The sequence below is a fragment of the Girardinichthys multiradiatus genome, chromosome 1 (genome assembly GCF_021462225.1).
Source record: "Girardinichthys multiradiatus isolate DD_20200921_A chromosome 1, DD_fGirMul_XY1, whole genome shotgun sequence".
In the NCBI taxonomy this organism is placed as follows: Eukaryota; Metazoa; Chordata; class Actinopteri; order Cyprinodontiformes; family Goodeidae; genus Girardinichthys; species Girardinichthys multiradiatus.
The window spans coordinates 35404772-35421108 of NC_061794.1; the positions used below are offsets into that span (position 1 = coordinate 35404772).

Genomic DNA, 16337 nt, shown 5'->3' on the forward strand with positions numbered 1-16337 from the left:
TCGATGTCAGATACTCTGTGTGAGAGCTTGTGTTAAAATCTGAGGCTGTATGGCATCTGTTTTCTGAGCAAAATATCTCATAACATAAAGGAATAAAAGTACTGTAAACACAGTGCGGGTGGGGCTGGGCAGAACTGGCTCCTGTTGGAGCTGATGGACATAAATAAAAAAAACTATTTTTTACTGAAATCATGTTTTGCAGAACAGCTGTGAAAAAATAACCAAGCCTCTAAATAAAGTAATAAATATACAACAAAATGTATGTCACCCATTTAAGTACTGAGTGGCACACTTTATTTCTATTTAGATATCACTAAATCAGAAGGTAGTAAGTTTCCTTCTAAAATCTAGTTTTGGTCTTCTGTAACTATTTTTCCTAATAAGCAGACATTAGAGAGGCATATCTTAATTCAAGGTTAGAAGAAAAGCCCTTTAAAACCGTGCCTTGGAAAAGTTTTCACAACCTTCTACATATCTAGCCTTAAGGAAGAGTGGTCAGACAAAAGACCCTTAAAAGTTGTATTTCCAGTTTACCACAAGCTATGAAGGCTTACATGCAAAGCCCTATGTGTGGAGGAAAACTACAATTCACATCACCCTGAGCATACATTGAAATTTGGTAGTGGCAGCATCATGCTTTGGGGAGGCTTTTCTTCAGTATGACAGGGAAAATGTCCAGAGTTAGAATGCAGGTGGGGGAGCAAAATACATGGCAACGCTGGAAAAAAGGCCACAAAAGAGTTAAGAGTGTGGCGAAGGCTCATCTTCCAGCAAGACTACAACCCCAAACATACAGCCAAAGCTACACTGGAATGGTTTAGATCAAAGCATATTCATGTGTTAAGGTCCAAAGTCCAGAAGTAACTCCAAATGAGAATCTGTGGCAAGACTTGACACTATCTATCCAGTCAAACTGAATTTGAGCTAAACTGCAAAGAATGAGAAAAGCTGAGCCTCCAGATGTGCAAAACTGAATTGACTCCTTGCAACACGTTCCAAAAAAGCTGGGACAGAGGCATGTTTACCACTGTGTTACATCACCTTTCCTTTTAACAACACTCAGTAAGCATTTGGGAACTGAGGAAGCCAATTGTTGAAGCTTTGTAGGTGGAATTCGTTCCCGTTCTGGCTTGATGAACAACTTCAGTTGCTCAACAGTCCGGGGTCTTCATAATGCGGAACACATTTTCAATGGGAGACAGGTCTGGACTGCAGGCAGACCAGTCTAGAAACTGCACTTTTTTATTACTAAGCCTTGCTGTTGTAACGTGTGCAGAATGTAGCTTGGCATTGTCTGGCTGAAATAAACAGGGACGTTTCTGAAAACGTTTTTGCTTGGATGGCAGCAGATGTATTTCAGCATTAATGATGTCCTTGCAGATGTGCAGCCAAAAACTATTTAAATTATGGACTTGTCAGACCACAGCACACTTTTCCACTTTGCGTCAGTCCATCTCAGATCAGGTCCAGAGAAGCCGGCGGCGTTTCTGATATTTGGCTTTTGCTTTGCATGATAGAGTTTTAACTTGCTCTTGTAGATGTCGCAACGAACTGTGTTAACTGACAAAGGTTTTCTGGAGTGTTCCTGAGGCCATGTGGTAATATCCGTTAAAGAATGTCAGGTTTTAATGCACTGCCTCCTGAGGGATCAAAGGTCACGTGCATTCAATGTTGGATTTTAGCCTTGCTGCTTAGTGCAAAGATTTATCCAGATTCTTTGAATCTTTTGATGATATTATGGACTGTAGATCATGAAAGCCATAAATCCCTTGCAATTGTAAGTTGAAAAATTTTCTTAAACTGTTGGACTATTTGCTTAAACACTTGAACAGTGATCCACAACTGAGACTCCCCTAAAGGCTCAGTAGTTCACAAGCTTTTGGAAATGCTCCTTTTATTACCAATCATGACACTCACCTGTTTCCAGTTCACCTGCAGGATGTTATTAACAGGTGTTTGAGTAGTCCTCAACTTTCCCAGTCTTTTGTTGCCCCTATCCTAGCTTTTTTGGATGTGTATTTACAAAATCATTTTTAGTTTACAAAATCCCCAGCAGCACTTACTGGTACCTTCAAAAAATTAATAAAATGTAAATTTATTTTTGATTTCGAAAACTGATCTGTGTGAAAAGAAAAATGTTTATTAATCTTTCCCACCATGCACAATGAGGAGCTTATGCAGGAAGATAAAAAAAAAAACACAAAATACATCCATATCTATCCAATAGAAAACTGCTAGAAAAATCTCATTACAATCAGATTTTAATGAGATTATGTAACGCCAGAAAAATACAATTTTATTTAATGGCTTTTTTATTAATCTTTATTAAGGTTAGCAGTAATTGTAAAGTGTGCTTTGAACTGTGTAAAGCTGGTAACTAATGGCCAAATGTTCACCACCTGACTTGACTACAAAATGTAACAAATTTGTCTGAAAATTGCTTACTCAACCAGATTACTTTACATTTTACTAACTGACTGCAAGATACATTAAACAAAAGCTGAAATTTTACACCATTAAATACTCAAACACTCAATTATATGAATTGGCTTCATAATACTGCTTGAATCCAGAAGTGTGGATGAATCTCTGCTGGTCCAACAGCTGATTCCTGCCCGACTCTAGAAAAGATACATTAAATTTCCTGACAAAATTCCTTGTGCCTTTTTGTGCATGAAGAAATTTGCTTTCAATAAACATCTCTTATTTTGAACATTTTTAAGAGTGCTCATAAAAAAAAAAAACAGTGTTATAGGTTTCAATAGTCTTTCATGTACTCAACAAAACTGAACAAATACTTCAAAATGTCTCATTTGCTTTCAATGTTTGAAACAGAAGGAAGCAAAATATGTAGGAAGACCTTTTTACACAACTTTATTAACAACCTGTAATGACAAAGAGAGGCTTTTTAACTTTGGCAGATGTTTGTTTCAGGAGAGGAGCTCTGTGAAGAGTGACTGATTAGCAAAGTCAGCAGGTCTTTCGTGTAGGTGAGGCAGTGGTGGACTCCCGCTGAGGCCGACGCCAGAGCTCAGGAAGTAGAAAGGGATGTGAGTAATTTTTCCACTCGACCAACACTAAGGACAGACACAGAAACATCATTCGGTCTACTCATCCATTTTTCATTTTCAGCAGAGTAATTGAAATATGTTGAGTAGCAGAAAAAAAAGACATGGCCTGGCTTTAAACTAAGCAAGCAGGAGAAATATGTGGGGATAAATATTTTTTAACTGAAAAATTATTTAACTCAAACCGATGCAGTTAGTAAAACAACTATTTCTGGATTCATTAAGCTCAAACTATGCAGGAGAAGTTCAGTTTTCACGCATGCACTGGCCACCAGTCTGTTAATGGACCTTTTTCCTTTTCTTTGTCAGAATTTCATACTACTCCATTCTAAAGTTTATGGTAGAAACTTCTACAGAGGTCAGGAACCTTAAAGAATCACATCAAAAAAGAGAAAGAAAGACAGGATGAATGGATGATACAGAATAAAGCCTGGAAATCCAAAAACATTTTTCTATTTCTCTTTATCTATACTCGTCCAAACTGTGAAAAGAACTTTAATTTCCAGTCTTTTCGGGTCTGTTTAGGAGCCCTGAGTCCAAACACTATAACACTAGGATTTACCTTCACCTAAAGACAGGCGGGGAACAAAGTTAGCACAATAAACTGACATTTTAAACATAAAACTAATAGAGTAATTTATAGTGTAACACTGACCACAGTGAGCAGAGCCCCATGCTGGAAATTTGGGTGAAACTGCATCAGTCTTGGTTCTGCGCCCAGTTCTCCTTGAACGAACCCACTAAATAAGGGTAGAAAGTCCTGTTAGTATCAGCACTATTATATTGAAAAGCAACACTTGTGAAAAAAGATAAATAGAATAGAATATACAAACCAAGGCAGAAGCTCAAAGATGGGGTTGGCTCTTGTTTTGAAAACCGCAATAATTGCGGGCCGGTTCGCTGCTTGAGGGTCGCCTGAGAAAAGTGATGAGGCTGTGTTGAGTCATCAAATGCAAATATTCATGGGATTCATGAGGGCAAACAGAAGAAATGTAGGACCTTTTAGAAGCACCGCAAGACGTTCTCCTCTTGGATCCCAGGACAGAGACTGAATCTCTCCACCAACACTGGCAAACACATAAGATGGAGGATCAGTCACACATTTTAAGTCTATAAAAAAGGGTGCTTTGTAAAAGTCATCATACCGCTTTAACTTTTTATACATTTTCTCACATTACAACACAAAGTAGTGCATATTTGGGCATTAGAAGGAACATTTTACAAATTAAAATCAGAAAAGTGTGGTATATATTTGAATTCACTCTCCCTGAGTGAGAATTTGTCAAATCACATTTTCCTGCAGTTACACCAGGAAGTCTTTTGGGTTTTGTCTCTACCAGCTATGCACGTCTAGAGACTGACATTTCTCTTCATTGTACTTTCCAAAATGCCTCAACACAGTCAGATTGGATGGAGAGTGTCTGTGAACATCAATGTCTTATAATGACATATCACTGGTCCTCTGGTTGTATGTTTTTTAATGTTACTGTGGATCTGCTTTAGTTTCAAACCTTTGAAGCCTCTTAACAGGTTTTTTTTCCAGGATTACGCTGTACTTAGCTCCATCCATCATCCCGACAATTCTGACCAACATCCCTGCCCATTCTTAACAATGGCATTCCCATAGCATGATGCTGCCACTACTATGTTTTACTGTGGGGCTGGTATTTTCAGTGTTGGGTCTCTGCCACACATTATGATTTACCTGTAGGCCAAAAGTGCCATTTTACTCTCCTCTGACCAGAACCCCACCTTCCACAAATGTACCCCTGACCTGTCTGGTGTGTCGCTTGGTCCTCACGATGCTGTTTGTTTGCACTAATGTTCTCCAGTGAACTTATAAGGCATTTATCAATTTGTGTCTTTTAAACAGCAAAAACATGTAGCAATAAAAAGCTGCAAATCAATGGATTGAGTTGGGCTCTCTTACATGATGTCTCCATCTGGTCTGTTAAATGTCGTCTCTGATAGGTCAGCCACAACAACAGCTGTCTGTGGCCCTTTGACCATGCTTGCAGGAACACCTGCCAAATACAAATACATCATCTGTTGGTTGCTTTCTACCCTTTATGCAACAAATTACTTTCATATCCTGTATGTACAAGTTACTAAACTATATACGCTGCTCAAAAACAATAAAGAACACTTAAACAACACAATACAACTCCAAGTAAATCAAACTTCTGTGAAATCAAACTGTCCACTTAGGAAGCAACGCTGATTGACAATCAATTTCACATGATGTTGTGCAAATGGAATAGACAACAGGGGGAAATCTTTGGTGATTAGCAAGACACACTCAATAAAGGAGTGGCTCTGCAGGTGGGGACCACAGACCACTTCTCAGTACCTACGCTTTCTGGCTGATGTTTTGGTCACTTTTGAATGTTGGTGGTGCTTTCACAGTCGTGGTATCATGAGACGGACTCTACAACCCACACAAGTGGCTCAGGTAGTGCAGCTCATCCAGGATGGCACATCAATGTGAGCTGTGGCAAGAAGGTTTGTTGTGTCTGTCAGCACAGTGTCCAGAGCCTGGAGGCGCTACCAGGAGACAGGCCAGTACACCAGGAGACGTGGAGGAGGCCGTAGGAGGGCAGCAACCCAGCAGCAGGACCACTACCTCCACCTTTGTGCAAGGAGGAACAGGAGGAGCACTGCCAGAGCCCTGCAAAATGACCTCCAGCAGGCCACAAATGTGCATGTGTCTGCACAAACGGTTAGAAACCGACTCCATGAGGATGGTATGAGGGCCCGACGTCCACAAATGGGGGTTGTGCTCACAGCCCAACACCGTGCAGGACGCTTGGCATTTGCCAGAGAACACCAGGATTCGCAAATTCGCCACTGTGCTCTTCACAGATGAAAGCAGGTTCACACTGAGCACATGTGACAGACATGACGGAGTCTGGAGACACCGTGGAGAGCGATCTGCTGCCTGCGACATCCTTCAGCATGACTGGTTTGGCAGTAGGTCAGTAATGGTGTGGGGTGGCATTTCTTTGGAGGTCCACATGGCCCTCCATGTGCTCGCCAGAGGTAGCCTGACTGCCATTAGGTACCGAGATGAGATCTTCAGACCCCTTGTGAGACCATATGCTGGTGCGGTTGGCCCTGGGTTCCTCCTAACGCAGGACAATGCTAGACCTCATGTGGCTGGAGTGTGTCAGCAGTTCCTGCAAGATGAAGACATTGAAGCTATGGACTGGCCCGCCCGTTCCCCAGACCTGAATCTGATTGAGCACATCTGGGACATCATGTCTCGCTCCATCCACCAACGTCACGTTGCACCACAGACTGTCCAGAAGTTGGTGGATGCTTTAGTCCAGGTCTGGGAGGAGATCCCTCATGAGACCATCCACCGTCTCATCAGGAGCATGCCCAGGCGTTGTAGGGAGGTCATACAGGCACGTGGAGGTCACACACAATACTGAGCCTCATTTTGACTTGTTTTAAGGACATTACATCAAAGTTGGATCAGCCTGTAGTGTGTTTTTCCACTTTAATTTTGTGTGTGACTCCAAATCCAGTCCTCCATTGGTTAATAAATTTGATTTCCATTGATAATCTTTGTCCGATTTTGTTGTCAGCACATTCAACTTTGTACAGAACAAAGTATTCAATGAGAATATTTCATTCATTCAGATCTAGGATGTGCTATTTGAATGTTCCCTTTATTTTTTTGAGCAGTATATATAGTAAGTAAACCCTGTGTCCGTTTTATCTATTGTCTAGTTTATTTTGTGTGGAGAGGGAAGGCTAACCTGGTGATCCAGAAAAGGTCAGAGCGTAGATGACCATCTCTCCTTGAACCGTGAAGAGAAGCCGACTCCCGTCTGGACTCCAACAGCCAGACTAACAAGTAAGCAGATAAACACATGATTTTAGAGCTACTTTGTGTCCTGAATGAACCATTTTGTTCAGAGTAATGAGTTTTTACCTGGCAGCGCCCTTTTATACATGGCCAACGCTCACATGTCCACATCCTGGTCTCCCAAACCCTGAAGAAAAAGATTCACTTTCTGATCTACAATGGATCAAAGTTTCGGATAAAAAATTACTGATATGTCAAACTGTAAATAATTTGAACCACTTTGACAAAACTCCAGCTCAATATGAAGAACAGTAACGCCACAGCATGATGCTGCCACCACCATGCTTTACTATGACGATATTCACTACGTGCACGGTGTTCATTTAGTGATGTGTGGTGCCGTTTTTGTGCCATGCATACCTTTTGGGCTTGCGGCTAAAAAGTTTACATTTGCTTTAATCAGATCATAACACATTCTTCAAGGTTTGTTGATATTTAAAGCAAGACTTTGATGTTTTTGCTAGAAAAGGCTTCTGTTCTGCCACATGCAAATCTCAACCAGAAATTCCTGCAGCTCTTTTAGTGTTGCTGTCACCCTATTAGCAAACTTGGACATCAGTACTTTATTACAGGTTAATCGCATTCACTCTAATTTATGAAGGGTTTCTGAACATTTCAATAGGTTAATTTAAGACTTCCTAAGATCATTCTGATTTAATGTTGGGACCTAAATGAACTATGAAACACAACATAATAAAATACTTTAATGACTTATATTTAACACATTCAGGATCAGGACCTGATTGTCAAAAATCCCATATAGCGGGTGTTAATTTGCGTGTACTATAAATAATTTGCACGTGCAAGTGGGCGTGTTGCGTGCAATTTTTAAAGATTGCACGCGCAATGGATAACAGGTGCAAAACAGGTGCAGACCGCCCTATTTAAATGAGGAAATTGTGTGTGCTACTGGCTGGAACAAGAGGAAAAGCAAACAGATCCTCTGCTGTGTTGTTAGAAATATGCAGGGATTTTCATGCTGCATCATTATAAATGATCCGGTTGCTGATTTTGAATTTGCACGTTTGGGTCATTAAAATGTTTTGCATTTTCATGAAGGCAGACACCTAAAAAGTTTGCGCCCGCAGTTCCGCTGATTTTGCAAAGGCAATCTGATTACCGCCTTGTTTGTAGATCAGCTTTGCTGACACAAGCAGGTTTACGTGCGGTTTTGTATACGCAAACCTTTTGAAGATCAGGCCCTTAAGACATAAAGCAAGTTAATATAACTTTGTCAGTTTAAATTTGTGTTTCTCGGCTCTGGAATTAACTTCCTTTTCTTATTAAGGAAGCCTGACTGATGTTTTCTTACAGTTACCTTCACAAATGAAACCAGGTTTTGGTCTGAAGTCTAGTTAAATATACACATGATGAAGGGGTTGTTAGTGGATGATATGGCAAGAATTTTTGGATTTTATTTGCCTAAACATAAAATATGCGAGTTTCTGTCCTTCCACAGATTTGCATGGAAGGTTGATAGTATGGGGATAAGTCTTTTTTGATGTAGCTTGTTCCTTTCCTGTATTATGGGTTTTGTAGTTTTATCATAACATCTGAATTCCTAAACTAGAACTACAAAGCAATCAAGAGCATGCCAGAAGCAAAACAGAAAAAAATAATAATAACACTAAACGTCAGTAAAAGATGCTAAACATTAATATAAAAACCTGACTAAATGTAATTCAATATGGGAAATCTGGGCACATTTAAGCTTCCTAAGACTTAAAATTAAGGTGATCACAATTTGTACGAGTTTGTAAGGCACTGCAGAAAGCCTTTAATCAAAAATGAAAAAAAAAAGAAATACATTCAAAAGGAGCCCCAGCAAAGTATTGGTTTAAGGATGTGGACATCAAGTAATTACACCCCCTTAAAATTATGATATGTATGAAAGATGTCATATTAAAGGCGGTCAATGTTTTTAAATAACCTATAAAAATAAGTGTGCACTTTTTAGAACCACTGAATGACTGAACCGCTTTCCAACTGCTGACTCTCCTGTTCATAAAGGTGGAGGACAATCTCTATGACCACAAAGACTAATCTCTACTGTTATTTCTGCTTAAAATGTGCTTCAGTCAGTCTAAAACAGAGGAAGCTCAAGGAAGCTGCTATCCTCCAACCTGAACAAGGCAGACGGCGTGGATGCCAGAATGTGGCTACCGTCTGGGGACCAGGACAGGAAGGTAACGCCCCCTCCTCCAACACGCTGAAGGGGTACACAACTCTCAGCAGCGACATCCCAAACCTGAAGCATTCATTCATATCAAAGAAACAGCTATAAAAACAGGAAGCAGCACAGCCTGAATAAGGATCAAAGGAGAAGCAGTTGTCTCGAACCATCATGGCCGTGTCCAGTGGGGAGGCAGACGCAAGGAGGGACCCGCTTGGAGACCAGGCGATGGATGTGACCGGAGAGTGACCAGGGTGGGACAAAACCTGAGCACAGCCAGAAGAAGGCCTGTGAAGGAGTTCAAGAGGGAGGAAGGTTATATCAAAACTCGGCTTAGCAAAATAAGCATTGAGTTATGAGTTTTTTTTTTTGATATCCTGGCTTATTTCTTTTCATTTTTTCCCATGTCACCCAAGAAGCATGATGTTTGAGCTGTTGCCTTTCAATACAAAGTACAAAGTTAAATTAACTGATCAGAACATCATCACTTTGTCTTTAATACATTTTTAAGGCATAGTAATCTGTGTGTGCAATCTTTTACAGTAAATAAAAACTCACTCTCTCTCTCATTATTCTGCCATTTTGGAAATAGAAATGATTTTGTGTCTAGTTTGTGTTGAGTGTTTTTACTGCACGTATACACCCCTACTAACATTTGGCCAACCTTTCCTTAGGAAGTCGCAGAATAATCATACACTTTTTCAGACCATCAACAAGCTGCTCACATCATTCCTGCTTTGAACACTGTTCCTGGTGAAGTCCATGTAAACTGGTTGGTGTCCTGGAACAGAACAAGCTTTTAAGGAATGTCAAATATTTTGAACACCACTCACGCGGGTGTTTTGGGAAGGCCACTCTGGAAGCTTATTTTTCCTTGCTTTATCCAGGTCAGAACAAGGTTATATGTGTATCTGGGATCATAGTTCTGCTGGAACATCCAGAATCACAGTCTACAGTGAAGCAAATTTAACATCAACATGGGCTGAGAAGGTGCCGGCCAACAAAAAAAGCCCTTGCTCCAAAATTGTCACCTTTAAAATCAGATTAAACTTGCAGCTGACCACATGGACAACCCAAATGCTTCATGCAGAAAGATTTTCTGATCGGGCAACATGTGAGGCTTTAAAATGGCCCAACATCGGGGTGGTAACATCATTTTCTTTGGGTGTTTTACGGTCAGTGGTATTATCAAAGGTCAATGGAATATTGCAGGAAGAGAACTACCTTCATATTCTTCAACTTCACTTCAGATCAAAAGGGAGATGGTGTTAGGTGTTTCAACAGAACAAACTTAGTTTTTCTGTCAATCTGGATACTACTTAGACCTACAGATGTATTTGGTGTTACATACCTTGTAGATAGTGAGCAGGGGTCAACGTTCCAAACCAGCAAACAGTTCTGACACGCCACTGCAAACATAGACGCACACAGAGGCTTCCATTGCACTGCTGCAACGTTCCTTTGTAGACGGTGCTTCAGTGTGGGAGATATGGAACTGAGAAAGATTTTTTATTTTAAATTGACAGAGCAGACAAATAAACATCTTAGCCACTCAGAAAACAGAGGCAACAGCTTCAGTTTTTACTCAGCATGGTGTTGTAAGTAAACATTATTCGTATGGGGCCAGGGTCCTGGTGGTGACATACAGCCAGAGAAGATCAGCTATGCATGAATGTGCATCATAATGCAGAACCTTAAACTGTATTCCATACTAAAACAGGTTGCTGGTGCAGACGGGCCGGCACAGATGGGACATAGGGACCGATCTGGTCATTTGTAGGTTAAAAAAAAATGCAAACCTGAAATTTTGCCATTAAACTCATCCATGTGCATAAAAATCATATACAGTATGATATGTTGAAAAGAAACTGTGTTAATTGTTTAGTTAGAAACATGAAGCACAGCAACTGGAACAGAAAGCAGCAGCATCTCAGATTGATGACAAATTGAAACCTTTGCTGTCATCTTGACACCACTGAACCCTTTTAGGTTGTAACTTATGGTACCTTTTGGGGTTGTAGATCTTGATGGAGTCGTCCAACAAGGCTACAGCAAATTTATCGGTGTGGGGATGCCAGGCGAAGGCTCGCACCACGCAATCAGGCCTGGCAATACAGAAAGGGAACTACTTCCATATAAACACAACATGGGTAGCCAAAACACAGATTACAGTTTCACTGAGTTATGAAAAGCTTTCAGTTTTTTACCCATCGTTTAAACATAACTAAAGAATAGATTAAAATTTGGGATGAACAACATTTTATCAAACCCCAGTTAACACATCATAAAAACTGTTCTTACCAGTTTAGCACCTGTGAAAACTCAGAGATCATGTCCTCACTGCTTAGCTGTCAATAGATTTTTAAAAAAAGAAATAAATCATTAAAAAAACTTCAGCACTACTTAACATTTTTTTAGATTAGGTCTTGTTTATACAATAACGATCAATTGAAAACTGGATTCCCCCCCCCCCCCCCCCCCGGTTCTGTTAACACATCTACCTGACAACATTTTAATTACAATCTCCGTTCACACGGCAACAGCAGAGAATGGTGTAATTCCCCCGCAACACCACTAGTTGGCTGAATGTTCTTTGAAACTCAACAACATGCGCAAACGCTTCCTTCTCACAGAACAGGGGAGAAAATGAGCACTTTGTTGGAAAACCATCAGATTCAAAACAGTCAGCAGCACAAGTAAATACTCTGCAATCCGCCATTGTTAGTGTTGGTATCTTCATCTTCTGTGGGTTTTAAATTGGTCAGCAGCTGTTAGGTTTTGCATGTGCGCATTAATATCTACTGATTTCAGTCATATACTGCGCATGATCCAGAGCTTCCCCGTAAGAAAGATTCCGTTTTTCCCATCTACACGAATACGGAGACTGAGACGGTTTCAAACAATTGTGCTGTTTTCAGAGAAAACGTGCGCCAATGTCGAGTAAAAGAAGAATAGAAACGGAACTAAACCTTTCCGTTTTTACCAGAAGATGTTATCGTGTCAAGAGGGCCTAAATATAACAAATTAAGCCACCAGAGACAACTTACTGTGACATGAGGATGCAGAGAGCCGTGAAAAGAGGAGACCCATCGGAGCAACGCCAGGATACATCCAGACGTCATAGACAGCCACTTTGGCACTATTACGGGAGAGAGTTTGCACCTCACATTCTGCACAGCAACAGGACTTTAAAGTCAATAAAACACATGAAATCCTGGTGTATTACGTACCCTCTGCATGTGAGGTGGTAACTTCATTGAGTAGCCCAGTGAACCCACCATCCCGCCTGGAACACACGCAAAAGCCTAATTAGCAATCTTTGACAGCAACAGATTTGTAACAGCAAGTACAACATCTTAAAATGTTAGGAAAACATTGACATCAGCTGCTGCATCACAGGTAGGAAATATGCTAGAAGTTGCTTGGCACATTAAGCTGATTTCCATGAGTATGTGATGCAGCTGTACCCTTTCTCTTAGCTGTGGAAATGTTCGGTTTAATGGACGTTTGAGCCGATTTGACTCGTTTATGGCTCATTTTTAGCTTTTTCTCTGACAGCATGTGTCACACAGGGATCTCGTGTTTGAAAGACGGTAAAGAAATCCATAGTTACTCAATATGTCAATTCAGATGTTTGCGCTTTTAGATGTAAAATTCAACTAAAACGTCAGAAAATACTAAAAACTGTGGAAATTTTGCACAGTAAATTTATTTTTTACACTCAAACTTATTTTATAACAAGTTGTATTTACTGCCTTGCTTAACTTGTCAACAAAATCCCAGAGATGAGGAATCAATTTGGGTAAAGCACTGCTGCTGAAAGTAAAATCACAAAGTATTCAAAGATGTCAGGATGCTACTCCCTCAAAAGAAGCTTTACCGACACGTGGTTAAACCTTTAGCATAAGTAATAAATTTAAATTTCTATTAAGCTCACTGCTTGCCAGGTGAATGAACCCCTGTTTCAATAGTTTTTGTTGGTACCAGTGACCTAGTAAAAAAGACAAGAGAGAAAAAGTAAAGACATCATGCAAATTATCCGATCTGGGAGTCAAACCAAGCACCGCACACAGCTTGGGTATGTGCTACAGCTTGCCTACTTGCTGCAGGAGGAGGCTTTAAATTCATTTTAGTATAATTTCTATAAAACTAGAATCTAAAGAAAAAAACAATAGAATACAATGACATGGTCCCACCTCTGATCGTTTTTAATCAGGTTCATTTGGGATAGTCCCTGAGGCAGCAGAAAGAAGATGCAAAGTAAAAACTAAACAAGAGCTGTAAACGGCATTTAATACAACAACTATTTTCTACAGAGGCATCTTGGTTGTTCATTCTGGCTGATCCTTGAAGAGAGAGCCGAGATTACAGTAGATACTGAATGTTCTCAGTTTTGTTCTTTGAGCTTTTGAGCTAGGGAATAGACACACCGAGTGGTGTTTACAGTTTGCAATGCTAACCACAGAATTAGTGATTTAAGATGCTGAAGACAGCTAAGATGGCTTAAACTATAAACTCTTACTCATTTTGAGTTGGTTTTGAAGCCATAGTAAAACCCTGTTTTACAGAAAAATCTCCTCTCACACAGACAGCACAACACCCCTCTGCTTCTGATATAAATAATGTCTCACAGCAGGAGCGCTAGGGAAAAACAAAACACGTTTACTAATATTAGTTCGTAAAGATAAAGTGGAATTTGCAGTCGAAAGCTTTGCAAAACCGGATGTTCACGAATTAGCTGCAAAGCTCTAATTGGAGCCAGTTGTACATTTACTCTATTTTTGTTTACACCACTGCCTCCAAACCATACACCAGCAGAGAAAGAGTCATTACTGCAGCAGAGAGACTCATGGGGACTGGACTTCCATATGGACATTTTATATACATACAAAGATGCAAACAGAGTGCACGCCAAATCATTATAAACATACTTCACCCTGCTCACCTTACTTTTAAGCACAAATCCGCCATATACAATCAGAGGAAAAGCAGAGCAGACAGTAGCATTACACACACCACTATGTTCTATTAAAGTTGTCTTTTTCCAGCAACAGTTCGACTGATGGCAAACCTCTAACTGGATATCTAGAACTTTCACAGTGCGAGGTACCAGATTGTTGTCGTCAGTTGTGCAAACTACTTCTAATGAGGACAAATTTCACTGCAACAGCTGTTGATTTGCCTCAATATGGGCAATGGTCAATGTATAGAAGTGCTGTAGAGGGTGTCTGTGGCTGTTTATGTGCAGCAACCCTGGGTTAGTGTAGAATTTGTTACATTACCTATTTATATTTTGAATGCATTTTTATGTCTTTTTTAAATTTGTTTTTATATGAAGCCACTTTAGAAACATATACTCCTGTAAAAAACAATTCCACCTATCTCCGTCTTATTGACACAACTATTCTATGTTGCTTCAAATAGGTCGCATTGAGCTGTTTTTTAATAACAACATGGCTTTCAGATCCTACCATGCTGCCGCGCTTCTCATCCACAGGGTTTCAGAGTGATCCAGGAAGGCTGCTTTGCTGCTGCTTTCTGTGCGGCTGTGGAGCTTTAGGGACTCTCTGGGGAAATGCAGACTCAGAGGACTGGAGTCCTGTACGAAAACAAGCAACGTGAGCGACCTGAACGAATATGTATTCAACTGAAATCACCAAAAAAAAAAAAAAAAAAAAACGACTCGGACCTGTCTCTCCTCAGAGTTGTTGGCTCCAGACAGCAGCTCGTTGTTGGACTCACACAGAGTGGTCTGTCCGGGGGGCAGCGGTGGAGGAAACAAAGCCAGAGAGCACATCTTCACCGCGGTCAAACCCTGCTTTCAGACCCCCAGAGATACACCACTTGGTGGGTCAAACACGGATATATTAAGCTTAAACCTCAAATCAACGTTGTATGTCGAAGCTGCCACGGCCAGCTAGCTAGCTAAATGTGGTTCGCTAAATAACAAGTTTAATAATTAATTTAACCACAACCAGCTTAGAAACAGTAAGTTATGTGATATAAAAGTTGCCTTGTGCTGTCAGTTCTCTCCTACTGTCTGGTCACATATAATGTAATGGATTTTAAAAACAAACCGGCAGTACATGCTACTTTGTCATACTTTCAGTTAATCCCGCCGTGTTTAGCTACGGCAAGCCTAAAGGGAAAAAGACGCCCAGATTGTTTTAAAACACAGAAGCTAAATAAACCTCGACATGCTGCCCTCCTCCGGACACAGCGTGGTACTGCAGACAATCTCGCAAGGAAAAGAGAGAAATAGGTAACTGCTAGAGTTTTGATGAATGAAACGGTGGGATCAACATATTCAACACCCACCTTATAAATCACAGCAACATAATGTTTCAGTAAACAAAATACTATAACAAAAATAATACTATATAAACTACTACAAAAACAAGGCAAAAGAAAAAAAAACAAACGTTATGCAGAGAAGGTGTAGGCCTGGATTAGTGGACAGAAATGGCCCTGGCTTATGCTTTCTGGATTTTTAGATGTAGTGATAAAGTAATGGGCAATGGAAATTAACATATAGGCAAAATATTGCACACACACACAAAAAAAAAAAAAATACACAGCCACTACATAGTGATTTATATTTTTCATATCTTGGCTGCAGTTCTTTTACCGACGCTTTTACATATTTAGACCTAGTAGACATAAGTCTACTTTATCATTATTTGCTGTTTAGCTGTTTCCTGCTTTGGTCAAAAAAATTGTTTATTGTTTCTTGGTGGGATTAACAACATTATCTTATTTTATCTTATGTGTATGTATGTTCTGTCTTTAATAATTTAAGCATATCAAAACATTATTCAAACTAATACTGAAAAAGATTTTGTGAGAATATGAAAGCCCTTGCTTTATCCTCTGTGACCTAATTATTGTGGGTTGTTTTTTTTATGTTACCTTTCACTATAATTTGGTCACATTATACAATAAAAAGAAATTTTTTTTGTTTTTTTGTTATGTGTTGATTTCTGGTTGTCTTTATTTGTGATATATTTATTTTGTTCATGGTCAAACGAGCTGTATATTCTGTTTTTTGGTTTTCTTTTTGGTGGGTTTACATTATACTGTAACTTTTTTCTGAACGTTTATATCATGTTTTGTGACATTCGTTTAACTGGTTTTGTTGTGTTCATTTAATTGCCGTATTCTGTGAAGCTTTTTATCTTAATTTTGTGATTTTTATAATTATGTTTTTTGCAGTTTTTTTACC

At 39.8% G+C, this 16337-nt stretch overlaps 1 protein-coding gene across 1 annotated transcript; it reads right to left on the reverse strand.

Annotated features, from left to right (window-relative positions):
• Window positions 1-2857: 2857 nt before the first annotated feature.
• aaas (achalasia, adrenocortical insufficiency, alacrimia) lies at window positions 2858-15270 on the reverse strand. The gene is made up of 16 exons (XM_047379746.1): window positions 14805-15270; window positions 14587-14714; window positions 12346-12401; window positions 12163-12254; window positions 11417-11463; window positions 11122-11220; window positions 10467-10610; window positions 9283-9403; window positions 9066-9190; window positions 7009-7069; window positions 6833-6923; window positions 4999-5092; window positions 4068-4135; window positions 3902-3983; window positions 3724-3808; window positions 2858-3077 (listed from the first exon to the last, which is right to left on the reverse strand). Exons 1-16 carry the CDS (start codon window positions 14910-14912, stop codon window positions 2931-2933), a joined length of 1548 nt encoding a protein of 515 aa, XP_047235702.1. The 5' UTR covers window positions 14913-15270; the 3' UTR covers window positions 2858-2930.
• Between the last annotated feature and the right edge of the window lie 1067 nt (window positions 15271-16337).